At 42.7% G+C, this 21,539-nt stretch overlaps 1 protein-coding gene across 2 annotated transcripts; it reads left to right on the top strand.

Moving 5' to 3' along the window:
* Window positions 1-1,085: 1,085 nt before the first annotated feature.
* Window positions 1,086-21,153, top strand: syt9b (synaptotagmin IXb). 2 transcript variants are annotated; one of them, XM_042110449.1, is made up of 8 exons: window positions 1,086-1,493; window positions 6,398-6,770; window positions 7,282-7,822; window positions 17,080-17,200; window positions 17,526-17,697; window positions 19,100-19,229; window positions 19,689-19,748; window positions 20,564-21,153. In XM_042110449.1, exons 1-8 carry the CDS (start codon window positions 1,349-1,351, stop codon window positions 20,633-20,635), a joined length of 1,614 nt encoding a protein of 537 aa, XP_041966383.1. In that variant the 5' UTR covers window positions 1,086-1,348; the 3' UTR covers window positions 20,636-21,153. The 2 variants fall into 2 exon arrangements, with proteins under 2 accessions (XP_041966383.1, XP_041966384.1); XM_042110450.1 differs by lacking the exon at window positions 19,689-19,748.
* The last annotated feature ends 386 nt before the right edge of the window (window positions 21,154-21,539 follow it).

The raw sequence follows: 21,539 nt of genomic DNA on the forward strand, positions 1-21,539 counted from the left end.
CATGCAGAATAACATAGTGTTGACAGTGGTACTGTACATCTCTCTCTCTCTCTCTCTCTCTCTCTCTCTCTCTCTCTCTCTCTCTCTCTAATAGTTTTAAATAAGATTCAAGTCTGCCCTAATATGCCCTAACACCTGGCTATGGTGCACACTCAGTGTTGGAGGCCATAATGGAAGTTGCAAAGTTAAATGCAATGTTACGGTTCCTGTAATAGTAATAGTAGGCCTAGCACCTATTGTAGATTAGATTAGATTAGAGCAGATTAAAAAGTACATCTCATACATACATACATACATACATACATACATACATACATGCATACATGCATGCATACATACATACATGAAGAGTTCAGATGCAAAAACAGTCCATCTTCACAAATGTGCAAAATACATGTTGTTTTATTGTCAATTCCAGGTAATTTCTATCAAACTGCCATTTGGTTGTTTTTAAGTTCTTAAGTAAAATAAATCAAATTAACACAACCCATCAACTGTTTGACTGATATCAAGTTAAAACCATATAAATATATTTCTGTAAATTCATCAAAAATTGACTTCTTTTTGCATCTGAACCCTTTATATACAGTACATTACACTACAAAAACAATAATGATTGGGTTTCCTTGGAAAATCACATGAATGTCGCGTTATTTCACAATACTGGATTGGTTGTTTTACCATCAGTGGGCAATGCGTAGAAATATGTCAGGATCCTGATTAGTCATTTACAAACCTTGAGATGCGGGGCCAAATAGCAATCCAGAATGTCATAAATATCCCTCATGCTATACTAAAAAGTAAAGAAAATAAAATAATCAAGCAAGTATGAATCGAATAACTCAACTTTCAAGTATTTTGAAATAGTGCAGGCTGACAAAAACATATGAATGATCCATCTCATTAGCATACTGGAATGGGCGGTTCTTTGGATAAATGTGAGAGAATCACTTTCGGCTTGTGGTATAGAAGCCAGTTGAGTGAAAACGGGATTCCCCAAAGCCTTAACATTAAGAAACAAGAGAGCGCAGTCGGAGCTACCCATTCATGAGCGTCAGTCTACCATTCAGTTCCAGCAGAAACAGCAGTCTTACGGACGTTTGCAGAGCTGCACAGGCATACAACCAGTTGCACTTTCCTGGAAAACCTTTGCAAGTTTCATTTCAATAGTAAAACTATTAAATACTTGAATCAACATTTATTTGGCTTTAGGACAGACTCGGCTGATGCTTAGCGCGCTTTGGCATGCGTGGAGTTGCAAAGTGCTGGGTATCGCTGTTGAAATAAACGAGCGGAGAGGTGTGGAGCCGCCCAGGACCCCGTCAATCCAGAAGGATGCTGGGGGGAAATGCCTGCAGACAGAGAGGATGAGATCTGTCGAAAGGCGCTGGAACTGCTCTCGGATCTTTGCTCAAAGGGGGAAGTGCAAAACGATAACTGTTTGGATTTCATTTATTATTTCCGAGATCTTGCAAGACCTCGAATTGAGTCAGGTAACAAGAGCGAATTTACTCGACATAATATCAGGCTTTTATTGTTTAGAATTGAAATGAGCGAGTTTTCCAACTTTAATAACAAATGTAGGCTAGTACTTTTGTTAATATTTAAGCATGTAATTGTTTAGCAAACACTTCTTGTTAAAAATCTAACACTAACAATATATTGTTAGTGATTTGGGTTTCTGAATCAATGTTAATGCACGTTTCAGACAGAACGTGTCGAATTTGTCTTTTTTTTCTGTTAGGGGTAGAAGACAGCCCCACCCTACGATCAGCGAATCCTCAAATAAGACATATCTGTGTTATGTATCAGTACAACATAGTGAAGATGCATTAAAGCAGTTCCCTAAAGTTACTTCAGCCAACACGGGGGAAATGTAATAATCTCTAAACACAATTTAACCATGAGATCCTTTTCTATTGGATGTTCAATTTAAACATTGTTTCCCTTACATTTGTGAGCTATTCATCTAGACTGGTTAGAATAGTGTCCTTTTTAATGTACGTGACATACCGGTATATGCTATTGTATGTGTGTATGGATGACTTGATGGATGCTGTGCAGGACTATTATTACTCCTGCTGCTAAATCTTTCAGTCAATCCCTTTGTGTGTACTCATGGAGGGAAACTAAGGTGTAGCATCTTATACATCACTTCCTCTAATTGCTTTTGCTTTCACCATCATTGTCAGATAATCTCAACAAAGATACCAGTAGGTGAATTATATTCCAAGTGAACCAACTGTAAAAATGTCAGAGGCCCTTTTTCAGGACCATGGCCAGCGGTGCTCATGCCAAGTGGCATACACTAATGCAAGCTGAAGGCTTCTACTGTATCCATCCAACAACTTTTTTTTTCATACAGCGCCGGCTAGTCGAGTTCATGATGTGAAATGATGGTGTGCTGTGTGCAACATAAACATCTCCTCCTCACAGCCCTGGCACTCATGCCCTTCTCACTTCCAGCTTGATAATGGAACGTTGCGGGAGAGAGTGGTGAGGAGCCATCAGCCCCACCCTCTCTGTGTAGCCCACAAATGGCCAGTCCTTCGCAACCTCTCTGCTATTGACATGCACTGTGCTTTACTGCTGAGGCGGTATTGAACCATGACTGTTGAGCTTCTCTCCCAAGAGATATTAAACTAGGCTTTAATGAAAGGCAACAGCTGAGACTGCCCTTTCTATAGATGTTTCCTTTCAGGCGCGCTCACTTGGTGGGTGGGAAGGTTCCACCACCCACAACACAGAGAATTTGTTGTAGAAATCCATAATGAATCTCATGGGAGAGCCACATTGTCAGAGGTTAATGATATGTTTGCCCTAACGTACACAGTCAATACATCTAAGATAGATAGCCTAGATATATACAAATAGATAGATAGATAGATAGATAGATAGATAGATTAAGGACTTACAATAGAAAGATGCATTGCTGAGTGAGTTGGAGAATTAACTTGGAATCAGTGTTCAAAGTAAGTGAGAATTCAAGATCAAAAAGAGTGATGGTATGCAAAGTGATATCACTCATATCCAAATAGTATCCAAAGCGTGGCCGATATCTACTGGCACTAGACAGTATCGGAGTCCAACTGCCTGGGAGTCTCATTTGACAAGTAATAATTGGGTGCTTGAGTACAAGTCAAAGACATTAACATTTTTTGCCCTTTATGCTGCTGCCGCCAAAATGGAATTGACTTTAGGCTTGATGAGTTCATTGTATCAGTTCATCCTGTGTTCTCTCAAGGTAATGTGTTGAAGGACCACTTTTTAAGTTTTTTTTTTATTTGAAAAGAATACAAGACAACTGCAAGCAGTATGTCGAATTCTTGTTAATGCCTCCACTGGTTTAGAACGTGTGTCAAGTACTGTACCTACATTTGTTTTTATTTCACTGATGTTTGTGGTTTGGGATGGAGGCCCATCTCTCTTCAGCAGGCCATTAATATACTACTAGACTAACTGCCCGCTCTTCTCTGTATGCATTCAGCATGAGAGCTCCCTTGTATTTCACTGGGAGCCACGCTGGGAAAATGAGGTCTCTAAGGCATGGAAGCAGTCCATATGCCAGGCCTCATGAATTGTGTATATTTAGTCTCATCTGCTCCAAATAAAAAGAAACGTGTGACTTCATACTTAAGACCCGAGGCTACTGTTTGTAGGTGATATTTGAGGGAAGGTGGAGAGGGCTTGACAGTTGTGACTTGAACTTTTCAATTATTCTCCACTCTCAAACTGGCTCTCTAAATCTTTGTTCTTTTGTTTTGAAGATCAATATCGAAACGCTCAGAAACAGTTTCTTTAATCACACGGGAACCTTGAGCTAAATACCTTATTGTTTGTTGTTCGGTTCAGACCTATATTTTTATCAAAAGATGTTCTCTCTGAGATGTTCTGTAGTGCAATTCTTTAAAAAGTAATGGTCAGCCTTGAAGCTTCCACTTTCAAGAATGTATGTCTTTATGATTCTAGATGGTGTCTCATATCTGAAAGAATTGGTTCATAGCTTAGAGATGTTTTCCTAGTTCAAAAGTATATCTCAAGAGTAGAGATGTCACCTTGTCTCCACAGATAAAAGTTTTAGACAAGTGGTGAACATAACAACAATCTAAAAATCCAAATATGAAAAACAAAAGACAGCAAGAGGAATAAACCAAATCAGTAACTAGAATAACAAAGGTGTAAATTAAATATACAAATATATAACAAATGCAAAGGTGTAAATTAAAATCCTAAAAAACAAATATGACAAGCAAACAAACTAAACAAGGCACAAATAGTTCACAGTAGATAAAAACCTTTTATAAAACACTAATAATTAATATTAATTGTTGTATGTGATTATTGTATGTGATGTCTAAACTTTAAAATAGTGGAATAGAAACTGCTTAGGGTAGTTCTGTTGAAAAGTTAGTCTACGCTAGAGTATTGGTAGAATTAGGTCTGGGAATATACTAGAGTATTGCTCAAAAGTAATATGTCTGTGGCCAAGGTATAATAAACAATAAAACCCTCAGTGCCGAGTGTGGAATTCTCTGGCTTGCATGTTATAATTGTTGAGGTTCTCTGAGAGTCCCAAGCTGCCTAACCCTTGTGTTACTGTAATTATACTATATGTGTAATGAACAACACTGAATGTCTCTGTCTACAGAAGGTAGTGAGCATAAATATGTACAAGATGTTGCTGCACTTGAGACACGGGAACCGTCCAGCAGGACATACATTATTTATTTATGTTTCTTAGAGATTACTTCAGAGTGTCTAGAGGGTTAGGGTAATGTCAAGATGATTATTTCCTGGTTTAAAAAAAGATCCCTGACACAGCGACTGCATGGATTCATAGATCCTGAATAAGGAAAATTATTTTTATCCAAACAACTAGCAGACAGCAGTGATGAAATTGAAGGTGTCCTAGATACATATTTAAAACACACAAACAAAACCAGCATCTTATTCGGTGACGAACAAGACCCTTGATTTCAAACCTATGGTGCGCATGTTGATTAGACCCAAAACTACATACGGGGCACTCTACAAATCAAATGATTTTGCATCAAAAAGAAAGGTCAAGCACTTAAGGCCCAGAGGACCATTTTGGAGTAGTATGTTTTGATGGAAGATGATAATGATTAGGAAAGGACCAAGGCATATTTTCACCAGTCTTTAGACTGCACAACAAGCCCTCTGGTCTGATTGTAGACTGTATCTCAGCAAGACTGTTGTGTATTTAGTTTGCTTTTGGTATACATCTCTGTCATCGTGGCTTTAGGACACACCGAAAAGAAATCACTTTAAAGATTTTCCCTCAAAATGTGGTCTGTTCACACCCCAGAGTTTTGTGTTAATTCTGAGTTCCACCCAGAGGGACCACAAAGGTCTAGTGAGCCCTATAAAAAGTACAACATTGATGAGATCAGAGCAGAGATAACTCTTTTTTGTTGTTGTTGTTGTTGTCTATGTCATATCGCTTGAGGCAAAGGCAGTTGTTGATCTTAATGCTGTTCTTGGGCCCTGTATGGCTGCTGTGAGTTAAATGTAATAGTTAATTTAGCCACACATGTAAAAAATAGCATTCTATTAATTAAGTAAGCAAGACAGCGGTAGGTAAATTAGTCTGATATCTGCACATTTTTCCACCTTGTCTCCCAAGCAAATGTGTGTGTGTGTGTGTGTGTGTGTGTGTGTGTGTGTGTAGGTGTGTCTGTGTGTGTGTGGGGGGGGGGGCATTATTGCAAAAGCTAAATCATATCAATCATATTATACCTGCGTCTGTCATCTCAATCATATTATACATGCGTCTGTTTTGGTGAATCAAGTCACAGCAGACTTGTGTAGTAGAATCAGTCATATTCCTCATAGTGATTTGTCCACTGGTATGCTCCAGTGTTGGTGCATCAGCATGTGAAATGGTACACCATTTGTTTAGCTCGTGACTAAATCTGAGCTCCGATATTCTAAATATGAAGCAGGAAGTGGGCTCCTGGTATTAGGCTGACCAGCCTGTGAGTCATTCATTCATTAATATCTCTGAGGCATGATTCAGAGCCATTGCATTGAGAAGGGTTGTACATCATATGTGGGTTTTTCTGCATATTAGTATTGGCTATCCTGTCCAAGGCAATGACTTACTTTGCTCTTCAAAACAGTGCAGGTGTAGGCTAGTCCACTGTCCAAGGGATACTAACTGATAAATGAAACTACGCCATCCATCCATCCAACTCCTCTCCTTTCCTGCTCTCCAATTAAGATTCTCTTCCCCCACAGCTATCAACCCGAATGACAAGTCTCATTTGTATTCTCATTCTTCTCTCTCTCTCTCTCTCTCTCTCTCTCTGTCTTTCTCTCTCTCTCTCTCTCCATTTCTCTTCCTCCCTTCCTCCCGTCCCTCTCCTGTCCACAGATGTGTCGGTGAGCCTACTGTCCCTGCTGGTGACCACCTGTGGCCTGGCCCTCTTTGGGGTCTCTGTCTTTGTGTCCTACAAGCTCTGGTGGGTGCCATGGCGCGAGCGCTTCTTCCCCTCGGGCCCCAAGGAGGGCGAGCAGCAGCCGGTGCTGAGCGAGGAGGACGGCGCCGAGCTGGACTACAGCCAAGACTGCTGCACCAAGGAGCCCGCGGGCCCGATGGTGCCGCCGCTGCTGCCCGAGTCGGCCATGAAGATCAGCCACACGTCGCCCGACATCCCCCTGGAGGCCCAGAGCAAGGCCAAAGCCAACTACATGCGCCACAACCCACGCGTGCAGCGCCAGATCACAGAGCCCACCTCGTCTGTACGGTCAGTCTCTCAGCTCTCTGACCCTTCATGACCCTCCTACCAGAGACAGGGCTAGGCAGCTCAGCTCCTCTAATGGCAGCCTACCTGTCTGCTTATACTCCATACCTACAGCAACCCTGCGTCCCCCTGGCTGTCTGAATGTGAATGTGAATGTTATGATCGCGATCAGCACTTAGTAGCTTGCAAGTGGACAGGTAAAACCATAGACAGGTCACCAGCTGTACAACTTCCACATTATGTATGCTGTAGCTGAAGTAGAAAAATGACTTAAGATTGTATCACAATATTGTACAAGCATAAAGAAACATAGACCATTCTTCATACATTCAAATCTAAGCGCTACAACAAATAAAAATGTGTATCACATAAAGAATATGATTTAAAAGAAATTAAAGAAATTAAGAGACAGGAAAAAATCAATGTCTTATTTTAATTAATAAAATATTTAACAAACAGTTGTTATTGCCGCAGATGAAAGTAGACTGAACTTCTTTATTGTTGTGGTTGGCAGGCATAACTCGATCCGCCGGCAGATGAACCTGTCCAACCCCGACTTCAACATGGCCCAGTTCCAGAGGCAGGAGTCGCTGGCCACGCTGGGCCGCATCAAGCCCGAGCTGTACAAGCAGCGCTCGGTGGACGCTGATGACGAGCGGCACCCGGACGGCTGTGGCTGGCTGCACTTCGTCCTCAAGTACGACTGCGACCTGGAGCAGCTCATCGTGAAGATCCACCGGGCCGAGGACCTGCCCGCCAAGGACTTCTCGGGCACGTCTGACCCCTACGTCAAGATCTACCTTCTGCCCGAGCGGAAGACCAAGCACCAGACCAAGGTGCACCGCAAGACTTTGAACCCCGTGTTCGACGAGGTCTTCCTGTTCCCAGTGGCCTACGGTGAGCTGCCCATGCGCAAGCTGCACTTCAGCGTCTACGACTTTGACCGCTTCTCACGGCACGACATCATCGGTCAAGTTGTGGTGGACAACTTCCTGGACCTGCCCGACTTCCCGCAAGAGACCCGGCTGTGCAGGGACATCCTCTATGTCACCTCTGTGAGTAGCGCCCATCCGTCACGCTCTCCACACACACCGCAGAGGTATGCACCGGTCAGCAGTCAATACGCTGCAGGGAATCGCTGGGGTTGAATGTGTCAGGCACTATCATATGCACATGGCTGGCCACTGATTTTCAAAGGAGATCAATGAAAACACTCTGTCTATTGACGGAGCTGTCAGGCATGATTTTCAGAGAATTTAAGGGAAAAAAGCTATTTACTGGGGTAGACATGCAAGAATAAAGAGATAATTGATTTGACAATTGATTGAACAGTAGCTAATAGAATCAAATGTGTTTTTTATTTTTATGCCAGTGTTTTTTTCTTGGATATTGAAGTCTCAATACAACACATGGAATACATCGAAATGGAAATCAAAGTATTAACCTTGTTAGCAGTTGGCCTGCATTCTAGTATGGGTTTAGTGTGTTATGAGTGGTATAGAGGAAGGGCTCTAGTGTCTGTTTGACTCCAGTAGCCATAGGCAATCTGGTTGTGCTCTCCTGATCAAAGGAAATGAGCTTTGTGAATTTCCACCTCAAGCAAACCAAGGACAAGCCCAGTCCCCAGTGGAGATCTCAGTGGAGCATGCCATTACAGAGAGCTGTAGAGAGACACTGTGAGACTTCCAAAGCCTGTGGACTGTGCTAATTTGATGACGGTTCTGGTTTAAGATAGCCATCACTTTGATGAGTGCAACACGACTCAAGAATGAGATAAAGACATCTGAGTGCTGCTGACATCCCAAATATAACACTCTACAACATGGCAGCGCAAATTGTGACTTATGTGAGTCCTCATCTCCAATCCTACTTGATAATCAATCTCACCTAGACAACTTAACTCCATCCTCAAGTGGTTAGCACAAAGAAATGAGGCCAGTGCACTCCACTAGGCTCCTTCAGGGTCTGCACCAATATGAACCGAACCAGCCCTGACCTAGACAGAGTCCAGGTAGGCCCCTGAGTCCAGTCCCTCTGTGGGCTATCCATCAGGCCAACGTTTCATTCCTCTAAATATAGAGGGAGGGGGGTGCACTCCTGTCATCCGCTAATTAATTAGGCAGTGCTTAGTGACCACAGTCAGAATGGATTATATTCACCTCCCCAACCCCATGGGTTCCCAGCAGAGGCCCACCATGCCAAAAAAGGAGTGGAGTGGAGCGGGGACTGGTCCATGTTACTATCCATTCATCCATGCACAGCTGGCTGCTAAGCTCATGAGATTCACTGCAAACCTGCACATGAGCTTCGGCCGATTCTGCCCCATTCTGAAAAGCAGAAGGGCTCCCCTCAAATGCCTGCAAAATTCTTTCTGACTCCGATTCGGATTCTTTCTGATGCTTCCGTGCAGTTATTTACTCTCTTACCCCCCCCCACCACCACCACCAATCCTCCCACTGCTTCACATGGGGTATTATAAAAATATACTTTGAGAGGAGTGAATATTTAATGATCACATGCACCAGGAAGCGTGTGTAGAAGTGACCTAAATCTGAAATAGCAGGTCTGAGTTGGCTGTGACATGAATATGTGGGCGAGTTCTGTTGTTGCTCAACAGCATCGGGATGCGGGAGAGAGAATGGAAGAATCACCTTCCAACTGTCACTTCTATCCTCACTCATCCACGCCCCCAGCGATTAAGAGCTCTTCAAAGAGATTTTTTGAACATAGGCATCATCGCCATGTAAATCCTCAGTTGTAAACAAACAGAAAATATGATCAGACTGTCTGTCATAAGGGTTTTCTTTCAGTCAAAGCAGAATTCCGATACACTGCACATGTTTCTGTTGAACATGCCTATCGGAGTTCACCACTCTGAAACTTTGACATGTAACATGCTGCTTGGCTGTGTAGGACAAACTTTCTATCCTTTTGAGAGTTATAATTCTGAAGACTCCTGGGATGCCCTTCAGTGAGTTGTCTAATGTTGTTCTTTGGGATCTCACTTGTGACCCAGAGGTTGGTTTCAAAGAGATGGAGTGACATCAGGCACTTTCAGGCCCCCCACAACTGGGCCACACCTCAGGGGACAAGTGAGATAGGGACACAGGACGACCAGCCATACAGTCCATGCATAAATTATAGCTTGAAGCCTGGCTATATATCCAACCTCCCATATGTGACTTTGAAATCGTAAACTCACATTAAATTTATAGTGCAGCATCACCATGAATAAGGTATGTGCAATGAGGGTCTCTCGAGCAGCAGCCTGCTGTACCTCTCCATGTGTGTACTGAAGAAGTACGGTATGAGTCCAGTCATTTTTACCCTTTTCATTTCACTCTTGCATTATTTCATTGGTTTTTTCACTTCAGCTGAGCAATTCCTATGAGGTAACTTGAAGCATAATAGAAAGGTCACTTCATTTATCTTGAGGTGTGCTGGAACATAAAAAATTAAGAGTCCTAGATCGTTGCCATATTCCAAGTTCCCAGCCTTCTAATTATCCAACCCCTAATTGCGTTTGTGATTGCTCATCCAAAACCTTTGAAATGTGTGGTTGATTGGTTGAATGTGCTTAGAGAAAATTGGAGTGATGCTACTTTCTAAGAGCATTGGAATTAAAACCATATACAATCACATCCTGAAACAACAGACAGCACAAGAGGCTAGTTGCCCTCACTGTTCTCACAACTGAATTGATTGCCCCACAGCCTCATAGAGGTGCTATCTATCTCTATAAGGCCTTAATTGAAAGCCTGGAGATATAAAAGATCAATTTTATTTGTCTTATGATGAAGATTAAGAGTTTTATGAATTGAACTTATTTGTGTCTGGAGCTGACCTTTTGTTAATTACCACCCACATTTCTTAATTTATCTGCTACTCAATAAATGCCACTACGAGCCTCTGGTCTTCCACCAGACTCTTACTTAGTTTAGAGTCAGGAGAGATCCTGAGTGTAAATGCCCTGCGCCTTTCTTCCTTATTCAGCGGTAGGTCAATTTATCGACTTATATAAACTTGCTGTTTAACGAGGGGCTTATTAAATGGATTCAGAATGGCGTGATGAAATAGAACATGCTCATCACTTGACCCCGTGCCCTCCGCTATGTCTGATTAAAACACCTCACTACAAATCTCATTAGCCAGATAATCTCCAGCTTCAAGGTCAGATCAGTTATTACAATGTGCTCACTACATCACAGGGAAGCTGGACCTTGTCCTTCAGGGCAGTTCCTTGCCAATTGGCTGCTGCTCCCTGTCTTGTGAACGGATTTTGTGTTAGCACATGTTTTTTTTTTTTTAAACACCTCTACTGCTTTTTTCCTCTGCCGTCTCATCGGGGTGCTGAATTTAAAGGCTGGCTATAAATAAATCACAGCTGAATTAATGCAATGCAAATGGCAATCCATTTCTCTCAGCTGGAGGAACAGATTGAGGCCGTCTTAATCTTTAAGCCTTTAAAGGTCAATGGGGGATGATTTACAGGGTGGCAATGGTCTGTCAGGAGTCACCTCCACCAACCATCATGGATTACATCTAGAGATTCCGATAATGTTAACAACTCATTTGGAGATGGTAACAAAGATTCACATAGTGTGAACAACTCAATTGGAGATGGTAACACACACACACACACACACACACACACACACACACACACACACACACACACGCACACATTGATTTGTCTTCTTCTTCTACCACTACTACTACTATTAACACAATACAAAATATTAGGACACATTCAAACACATGGTTGTGTAAAAATGTCTAGCCAATTAGAAATAGTCTTTCCAGTGGTTTCTTATTTAAAGATGCCATTCACTGGCTCAGAAAGGCTTGCATATGTGTCAAGAGCGAACATTTGGCAGGCAGACGAAATTGTTACCAATGACAAAAGGTAATGGACCACTGTAACCACTTTTCATCATAATTTATTCTAAAAAAAGAAATATGTTCAAACCAGTGTGCTTGACAGGGCTAATCACTACAGAGTGAGTACAGGTGTACAGGCGGAGTTTTTTAGGTATGCAGTCTAGCCACATTTACTAAGTTTCAGCGTTTGGGAACATGTGTCCCTGCCTTTCATACAAGGAGGATAACATAACCTGTATATCACTGCAAGCTATAGCCTCCTCTGACTTTTGAGGTGTCATATTTGACTTTTGAGGGGCTTGAGAGTCTACTGTACTGTGAATATATCAGTGGTGACCCACAAAGAGTAATGTCTGTTATAAATCATGCAGTTATTCAAAACATATTCAATTAGCCTTTCCCTGCCAGGGCTGCTTTTACCGTAACAACCTTTGTAATTGACCAAACCAGCGTCCGGTGGAGCTCTTTTATTATCCATTATTCTTATATTGTTTTACAGATTTGCTATAGTCATAAAACATTTATACCATTGTATGAAACCGTCTTACTCTCTTTGGCATGATATGGGGGTCACAGTAAGATGAGCTATTTTCCAGCTTTAATGATGCATGCACAGGTCATAATTACGTAACATTAATACGCTGCTTGATTGCATTAGCGTCATGCAGGGACTTTGCTCTCCCTCTTCTCCTCAAAGCCTCTTCTGCTCTCCCATCCCTCTGTGCTCTCTTCCCCTCATCCCACCCTGACTCTCCCTCTACCCCCACTCTCCCACTCTCTCCCTCTCTCTCTTTCCCACTCTCTCTCTCCCTCTACCCCACTCCCTTTCTCTCTCTCTCTCCTACTTCCCCCCCCCTCTCTCTCCCTGTCTCGCTCTCGCTCTCACTGGCTCTCAGTGTCTGCATGGTGGCAGGCAGGCACTGCACTGTGGGCCTATTAAGAGGTCCTTCAAGGACTGTAGGAGTCTTTGGGGAAGAGAGGTGTGAGTTGGATAATCACATAAGATAGACTGCTGTTTTCTCTCTCATTTTTTCTCTCTTTCTCTCTCTCTCTATCTATCTATCTATCTATCTATCTATCTATTGCCCATCTCTCTCTATGAATCTCTTTCTGTCTTTCTTTCTTTCTTTCTTCTTTCTTTCTTCCTTTCTTTCTCCACTCTTTGTATCTGCTCTCAGTGTCTTCTGTCTCTCTCTCACTCACTCTCAGTCCTTCAGTGGCCCTCAGCGCTGGGCTGTAATTTCATTGACAGAGCACAAGTGACCATAATTTCACCACTGACTTGATTTAAGTGCTTATGAGAGGGGAGGCGACTGTTATCCTATAGTCTGCAGATGGAAGTGGGTAATTGGATTACTCCTGTTGGAGAGGAATCTGTTCTCATGAGTCTGCCTCTAATACCTCCTCTGAATAAATGAGAAAACAGAGTGTTTGGGTTATTTGCACTGGGGTGCCCCGCCCCGCCCCGCCCACCACCCCCTCCACTATCTCGATGGGAAATCAAGCCAGTGAAATGTGAAGTAATTATTTGCAGCCCTACACAGTCCAGTGCACAGACATCTGTAATAGCACGGGTACTGGGAGTTCTAAGTATCTCTGCTGCATTTGAATGGATTTATACTGGTTGTTTAAATAAACATGGATTGGGAACACACCGTTACTCCTTTTGCTTTCAAATCCAGTGGAGATCAGCCGTTTGCCATTATGATTGAGGGAACTGAGGCAACTGCCATGGGGGCATAGACTGAGGGGACTGCCATGGGGGCATGGACTGTGGGGATTGTCATGGAGGCATACAGGTGTGCCATGGGGGCATACAGGTGTGCTCCAGTTCTGAGGTTTAATTCTGCAGCTGCAGACCAGACCTCATCGGTCTTTTGCTAATTGTTTTTTGTAACACATGGACAATATTGAGGTTCAGTTACCTCATCTCAGCATAAGATGCAATGAAAATGAGAGGGTTCATACTTCATACACCCAGCACTTCATCCTGAATAAAAGGGAGCCATTTTGAAATACACAGCTGCCAAGACATTACTTATGTTAGTGTCTGTCAATGTTACAATTAGTCATTTAGCAGAGTCAAGACCATCCACCAAGTACAGTGCACCTGTAGAATTTACTTTAGTGTTAGCGCTTTGCTCTAAGAATTCAGCTGTAGGGTTGTTAAATACCGGTATGCTAAATTTATTTCACTGAATTTAATGTAATATTTTTGTCCTAATAAAATAGCATAGCATATGCTTAATGTCATCATAGCATATTTCCCTTTTTTTCATTGGCTGAGCAACATGTAGTAAAAGTAGGACTGCAGTGGGCCAGGAATTGCACTTGATATTGCCACTGTCAGCTTTTTGCACTGATCTCTTTAAATTAATATAATATTGTGTCGCCCATGTTGGTGTTGATTGTTCTATCAGCATTGTTCTGGCACGTCTCCTGGGCTCAAACTTAAAGCTTTAAGAAACGATTTTGGACTTGAATGAGTAGATATTGATTTAAGTACTTTTTGACCTTCAGCACCTTTGTGTATGTACAGCAATACCTTTGCAGTTTTGGCATGTGATGCATCTGAAAATGCATCCTAATTGATAAATAGTGCTAATTTCATACTTTTCAGGGCTGGCACTGATCACTGGCACTATTTATGTTAAGTCAGTTAGGATCAAGGTTTTAGAAGAGCAACAGAAAAGGCCACTTATGAAGCACAAGCTCATTGGAAGATTTTTTACTGAACAGTCTAAAACAAGAAGAGAAAAAGTCAGGTTTAGTCACAGTTTCATGAAAAAGTACACTTAAGCCACTTAAGGCCAGGTATATCATTTTTTACCATGCGTCAGCAAAAAGCTAAGCTTGTGCATTTCTCATGGCAGTGTGACTGACCCCTGATTTGTTTTGACTTGAGGGAGAGAAAAAGTCAATCTAGCTCCCCCACTGCTGGCTGTGAGCATCACCAGCCACAGCCGCTTAATGAATGCAGCCAGAGAGGGAGAGAGGGAGAACGGGCGTGAGACTCTGGGAGGTGACCGCACCCGATAATGAGGCGCTCTCTGCAGAGAGCCCAGGTGACCTTTTCTGCTGATGTGTAATGAATAGTGTCTCCCACAGAGAGGCAGCGAGGGGGGAACACTGAGAGGGAGTTGGTGAGAGGTAGAGGAGTGTGAGAGAGAGGGAGAGAAAGACAAAGAGAGAGTGTGTGTGTGTGTGAGAGAGAGAGAGAGAGAGAGAGAGAGAGGGAGAAAAAGACAGAGAGAGAGAGTGTGTGTGCGAGAGAGAGAGGGAGGGAGAGAGAGAGAAGGGGCTAGGCTCTACACTTCGACTAGCTTTTCAAACAGGTCCTGGGAGGATAGCAGAGTCACTGGACATAGCAAGGGGATTTATGTCTAGGGTCTTCGCATGTACCAGGCACGGACAGCATTGTGCAGTTAAGTGCATTTAGCCTTCCCACTCGGCAGACAAGTGGGATTCATGCTCATTAGGGCCTGATTGATAGCTGGTGGGATGCTTGTAATGGCTGGCCTGGCCACACGCTCAACACTGCAGCAGGTTTGGATCCTGTCAGAGAGTTGAAATTGTGGCTGAGTGAATAAGGTCCATCCATTACGATACGATCAGTAATTGACACTGGTTCCTCTCTCTCTTTTTCTCTCTCTCTCTCTGGTGTATCACTCTCCACTAGTCGTTCTGGTTTATGATTTATGTATGGACAGCATCCGTCCAGTCATGTCCATTATGCCGTCCCATAACACAGTCAGTCATTGGTCCATTATTGCACAGAGCATGACGGACATCATGCCGAGTAAACAAAACCATGGAACAATCAATAGCAATGATGTGCATCAGTGCCGACCTGAGTTCTCGAAGCGTAACTGTGTGTGTCTCCAGATACTGTGGCCACTTAATCTGGCCTATCGGACATTTTAGACAGTTGGACCAGTTCGCCCCAGCATGGCCTGATGTGATGCTCATACATGGACTGTCCGCTGGGGACAGCCTTTTTTTTTCTTTGAAGAGTGTGTTTGTGATTCAGAGGGACTCTTAATGGAAAACTTGACACCCTCGTAATTAAGCTCTATTCTCAGACAGGTGATAATTGGAGTGAGGGTTCTGCATGAGCAAATGCGAGCCTGTGTGAGGCGAAGGAATCCATCACGGTACGCTGAGATGTCTTCTCATATTTACTGGCTCTTTGTGATCCACTGAACACCATACCAGTAATGCCAGAGTCAGATCTATTGTCCAAATATTAATATTTTAAATAAAGTTTTTAAATGATTTCATATCCAGAAGCTGAAATACTATTAAAATGATTAAAACCAGTAGAGCTTAAACTATGCTGCCTCTAATAAACATTTCCCAAACTTCTTTGCAAAGATGGAATATCTTACAACCACACAGGCCAGTGAAGCTAGACCAGGCTTGCGTTCCTGGAGTTTAGCTGGTTCTGTAGTACTAGAGTTCTGTAGTAGTAGTGGGCTTAATGTGTACTCTCCCCACTGAGCAATTGTGGCCACACTTATACCTTTTCTTAATATAGTTAGATATATAGATATATAGATAGATATAGATATAGTTTTTTCTATAGTTTTTCTTATATTACCTTGCCTACTCGCTGCTGTCCAAATTTATTTTATGCTGGTCTCTAGACTTTATTATTGCACTGTTGCACTGTTGGACTTACTCATTTGCACCTTCACCATAACACTCACTCACACAGAGCACCTTACCTTACCTTACTTCATACGGTAAGGCCTACACTCCACCACCTCCTATACAGTAGCAGTATGCTGAATAAAGAGATATCATGGACATGTGTTGTTCTGTGCTGGGAGCAGGTCCAGTGTACCCGTCAAGAGTTTAATGAGTTAATGGTGCAAATCCTTCTGAACTCTTCAGCAGTCAAATAAGCAGTCAAATATGTTTGTATATTATTCATTTCTGAAAGTTACGTAAATTAAGTGTTACATAAAGTAAAAATTTATAAACATTAGTCATGATCCTATCCCACTTGCAGCCTACTTAATGAAAACTAGATGGATTAAGGGATGTTTTAGCATCTACAGTATAAGTACACAATGTTGATTACTGATTGATATGTTGTTCTGCAGTTAATGACATACTGGCCAACTTAAATGCAACTAACAAGGCCTGTGTAGAATAATCTGCTACTGTTATTTATTTAGTTGTGTTTATTTGTGTGGCTTTTGCCTTTACTTATGATAGGACAGGAAATGAGTGGGAGAGACAGATCGGAGGTGGATTGGGAAAGGACCATGGGATGGAGTTGAACCCGGGTCCCTGTGGACACATTGGCCCCGAATATGGCATGGATGCTGCCACTGCACCCGTACCCCTACACCCCCCCACCCCCTGCTATTATTTTTAACTATGGTATTTGTGTGTTGTTCCTTATGGGTTTGTGTTACTTTAGGATAACGTGGACCTGGGCGACCTCATGTTCTCCCTGTGCTACTTGCCCACGGCGGGCCGACTCACCATCACAATGATAAAAGCCAGAAATCTGAAAGCCATGGACATCACAGGAGCCTCGGGTAGGATGGCATGGGCCTACAGTCCTTTATGTGGCTCACTGATAAGGCTTAAGAGCATAAGCGCTTAAGTGCAAAAGATTCATGGATACATTTGCAATCAGTGTATCAAGAAGTGCATAGCTACTGTAAGAGTGTACAATCTTCAAGATTATGGATGCATTTATAATCAAGGGGCCTGGCCTTCTTACTGGTCATAAATGAATAATTACAATGACTTATTGAGATTTAGTGAATGTGTACAATGTATTTTTCTAGCTGCATTACTTTTTAATGTTGGGCGCGTTCTCTGTTCCTTGTGTCTGTCTCTCTGTGCTGTCTGTGACAGATCCCTATGTAAAGGTTTCTTTGATGTGCAGTGGCCGCAGACTGAAGAAGAGAAAAACATCGACCAAGCGCAACACTCTTAACCCCATCTACAATGAAGCCATAGTTTTTGACGTACCCCCAGAGAACATTGACCAAATAAGTCTTTTGATAGCTGTGATGGATTATGATCGGTGAGACGATTTCAATTTTCACACACAGGTTTCATATAGCATTGCAATCTGACCAGAGCTTGCTGTGAATACACTCTAAAAGGTTTAATGTAAATACCCTGGAAATTTCTCCCGGGAGTACAATTTGAATTTGCTCAGCGAGTCACTTTGGCAATGAATAATGAGGCTCATTACTTAGGTCCCTTGTATTGTGGTGCACCAATCACATCGGTGTATCTGATATAGGCGGGCCAGAGGTGAGCTAAACAGAGGACAGTCGTAGTGTTATCCAATTCCCTCAAAGTCTGGAATCAGTCAGTAAACATTGGTCGTATAGTGTTATTCAATTGCGTGCAGTGACATTTTGAAATGCATGCTTGGTGCCGCCCCTCAAGTTGGGCCATTACATTATTCATGGCCAGACCTAGCCTTGCGGGCCATCCTATATCATTGAAATGTATAGTCTGGAATCGAACCATTTACCTCGCTTAATCCAAGGGGCGGGCAGAGAATTGTCTTTCAAACTGCCTAGGCATGCAATAGGGCAGCGCTACGACCATATCCGTATCCGGTCGGCAAAACGGCAAATACATCCTTCTTCGAAAGGAATTACTTAAGTGCATTGTGTTGCTCAACTTTCAAAGAAAAGCACAAGTCCAACTCCTCCAAAGTTGACGCCAACGCTGATTCAAACAACCGCTCTTCGTTAGCCATAGCCACCTTCCTTGTTGTTCACCGTCACAGGACTGTCGTTATCCTGTTAAGCCCGCCTTAAGACTCTCTAACAAAATATAGCACTGTGATTGGAGTCCACGGCGTCAGCCAATAGAAATCCCTATGGTTTGATACTAGACGTACAGGCTGAGCAAATTAATTTGCCGCCGCTAGGGTGCGTCTAGATTTCTAGGCTAGGCCAGACCCTTAATCTTTCGGATTTTGGTCTGGAATCTCCAGACTATAATGTAAAAGGGTTGGGTAATATTTATTGTGACATAATATAATGTTGTAGGCTTTTCATGACATGCTCTCACAGTAAATTATAGCTATATCATTGGCTCACTGTAGTTTCAGCTGCCTTGATATTGTTTTTTTTGTTTATTTGCATACTGTACTGGCAGAGCTGACTTGGAAAACGAGCAATAGCGAGTGCACACAGAGGCTTGGCTCTTTAGTTGCTCGTTGTTGCTCAGTGTAAATATTTAATGAGATGATGAGTTTGCCCAACATTATTAACATTGCTGTGGCTAACAAGGCCTCACAGCCATCCGCAGAGAGGAGAGTTGGGGAGCGGGTGCAGTTCCTGCCTTTGGAGAAATGATACGATAACAACCAAGCCCAGCAGGAGCGGCGTTTTTTTATTATTTTTTTTTATTATTATTATTTTTCTAAAGTACATTTGTATGTTTTCAACTTCTTCCCACAGGGTAGGACACAATGAGGTGATCGGTGTGTGTAGGGTGGGAAACGAGGCGGAGAGTTTGGGGAGAGACCACTGGAATGAGATGCTGACTTATCCTCGCAAGCCCATAGCCCACTGGCATTCACTTATGGAGGTAAGGAGGACCCCAACACCTTTTTTAAGTGTCATTATGGCTCTATTGTCACAACACATGAGTCTTACTTGAGGTAGTAGAATCTTGGATTGGATACCATTATGCCAATTGATTTAAGTTACTCATCCTACCTAAAACAATGCAAAATGTTGTTTTCCCTAGGCAAGTAATGGGGCTATAAACTATGGTCTGAAGTCTATGTGGAACCTCAGGAAGACCTTAAGTAGATTTAATTCTGAAACTAGAACAAACAATTTATGCTAGGTTATTTAGGTTAAGTTAGTACACTGTTTTAAAAAAATCAGTATTGTGAAATGCTGAATAACATGAAGATCAAAACTATATTTGATGCTGAAAAGTAAGTTCAGTGCTCTTTTTCAGTCAAAAGTCCCTTTATATCTGAGCAGACTTGATCTGACTGTGAATAATAATAATACTTTATTTGTGTTGTCATCAAAGGCTAGAAGACATCTGCTTTTCTCAAAGGCCCAGTTGGCCATTAGGCCAGCATCTGAGAAGGCATGTTGTTTTTTCTCTATTTTATTCAATCGTCGGGCTTTTCACACTTTACTGGTTTGGGCCATTATTGTGAGATGCCGCTGTCCTGCAGTCAGACCACAGACAGACCTCATCAATAATGCATCCTTCAAACCACTCAGGCCAAAGTTACAGTCTCTCCACCAAAACACACACACACACACTTCACTATGCAACTGATATCACTTTGCAACAGCTGATGCCTGGTTCTAGAGACGCTCACTGAGAAACAGTGAGGGCCAGAGCTCTTCCAGTCGTAACCATTTTGAAAATTTCATTTAGACACCCCCCCCCCCCCCCCCCCCCACAACCACCTCCACCCCCACAAACCTTGACGTGAAACAGAAATTAGACTGAGCCCAGACAAATAAAGGAAATTCAATTAGAGCATCTGAGTCCTTTCTTCTTCTGCTGGTATACTGTGCTGTGAGGCAGGGAGGAGATTATCATAGGGATGGCATCGTAACAACCCATTTTGAGGACAGGGGCATAGCGTCAAGCCACAAGGGAGCAGAGCGAACACGACAGGCCATTTCTGAAATGGAATTAAATCTCTCCTCCCCGCCCCTGCACAGTACCGCCTCATGGCTCACTGTTTTGCCTGAAATTAGATTCCTCCTAAGTTCGGCCACCGAGAGAGTTGCAGCTGTCGTGCGATGCTCCATAACCCCACCCCCTCCACCCCCCTCACCCCATCCCCAACTCACTGCCTCCCCTCGAGCAGCTAACTGTTGTGCTCTCCTGTTGCCTTCTCCTCGACTGACCCCGTCACTTGTCTTGTCTCCCATCCCCTTCAGTGGTCAGGGCAGGGCACGACGGGCGGGAGCCAGGGGTCCTGCAACTCCCTCAAGACCCCACCGTCGCCGTGACGAGTGCAGCGCCAAACTTCAGCCAACACGCAAGCACCAGAAGGTCCAATCAAGACATAGACATTAAAACAAAAGGTGGAGTGACAAGGCGATTTTTGAAGTTACCTACCCACAAACGTGACATTCCTGTGATGCCTGCACCAGTGTGCTCTTTAAGAAAATAGGAGAAGGTCTTTATTGAGCTGCATGTTCAGTGACTATATATGGCTAGTGTTTTGTTTTATAATTGTTACAAATTACCAGGGTTTTAGTTAAGAGGCTAATATTTTTCAATAGTCATCTTTCATGTCTGCACCTAACTCATTGTTAAATTAGTGTTTTTTTAGTACAATGCATGGATTCTGTTTTGTACAGTATTATTGTTTTTTGGATTTCTTTCATGACAACTGTCAGATCTTGTAATATTGTGGAAACACTGGCACTGTAACATGACAATGGATCCCTACACCTAGTATGTAAATTGTACTGACCAGATGTTACTATCAAATATTTATATATAAAACTTTATGTCATCGGTAATCACACCCTTTGGTTCATCGTACCTGATTGTAATGGGAGAGACCTTTTGCATCAAATCATACAAGTGCAAACTTGTAAAGAGTCAGTTACAATCTCATAAATGTATCACAACTGTGTCTGTGAAGCCCTCATGGTATTTCGTCAATGATTTCGACTGGAGACATTTACAGACAGATCTGAGCACTCCTGGTCAGGCTGAGCTTTACTTCACCAAAAACACAAGATTCCAGCCTCCTTAAATGCCACTTAAATGCTTAAAATGTCAAATGACTGATGTCAGACCTGCAGAGAAGGAAAATGTTGATGGAAAAACCAAGAGGACGAGAGAAAAACACATTGAAATCTGTTTGGCATCAAACACATTCAATGCAAAAGCCATCTGAGG

This window comes from Alosa sapidissima, chromosome 11 (assembly GCF_018492685.1).
Source record: "Alosa sapidissima isolate fAloSap1 chromosome 11, fAloSap1.pri, whole genome shotgun sequence".
In the NCBI taxonomy this organism is placed as follows: domain Eukaryota; kingdom Metazoa; phylum Chordata; class Actinopteri; order Clupeiformes; family Clupeidae; genus Alosa; species Alosa sapidissima.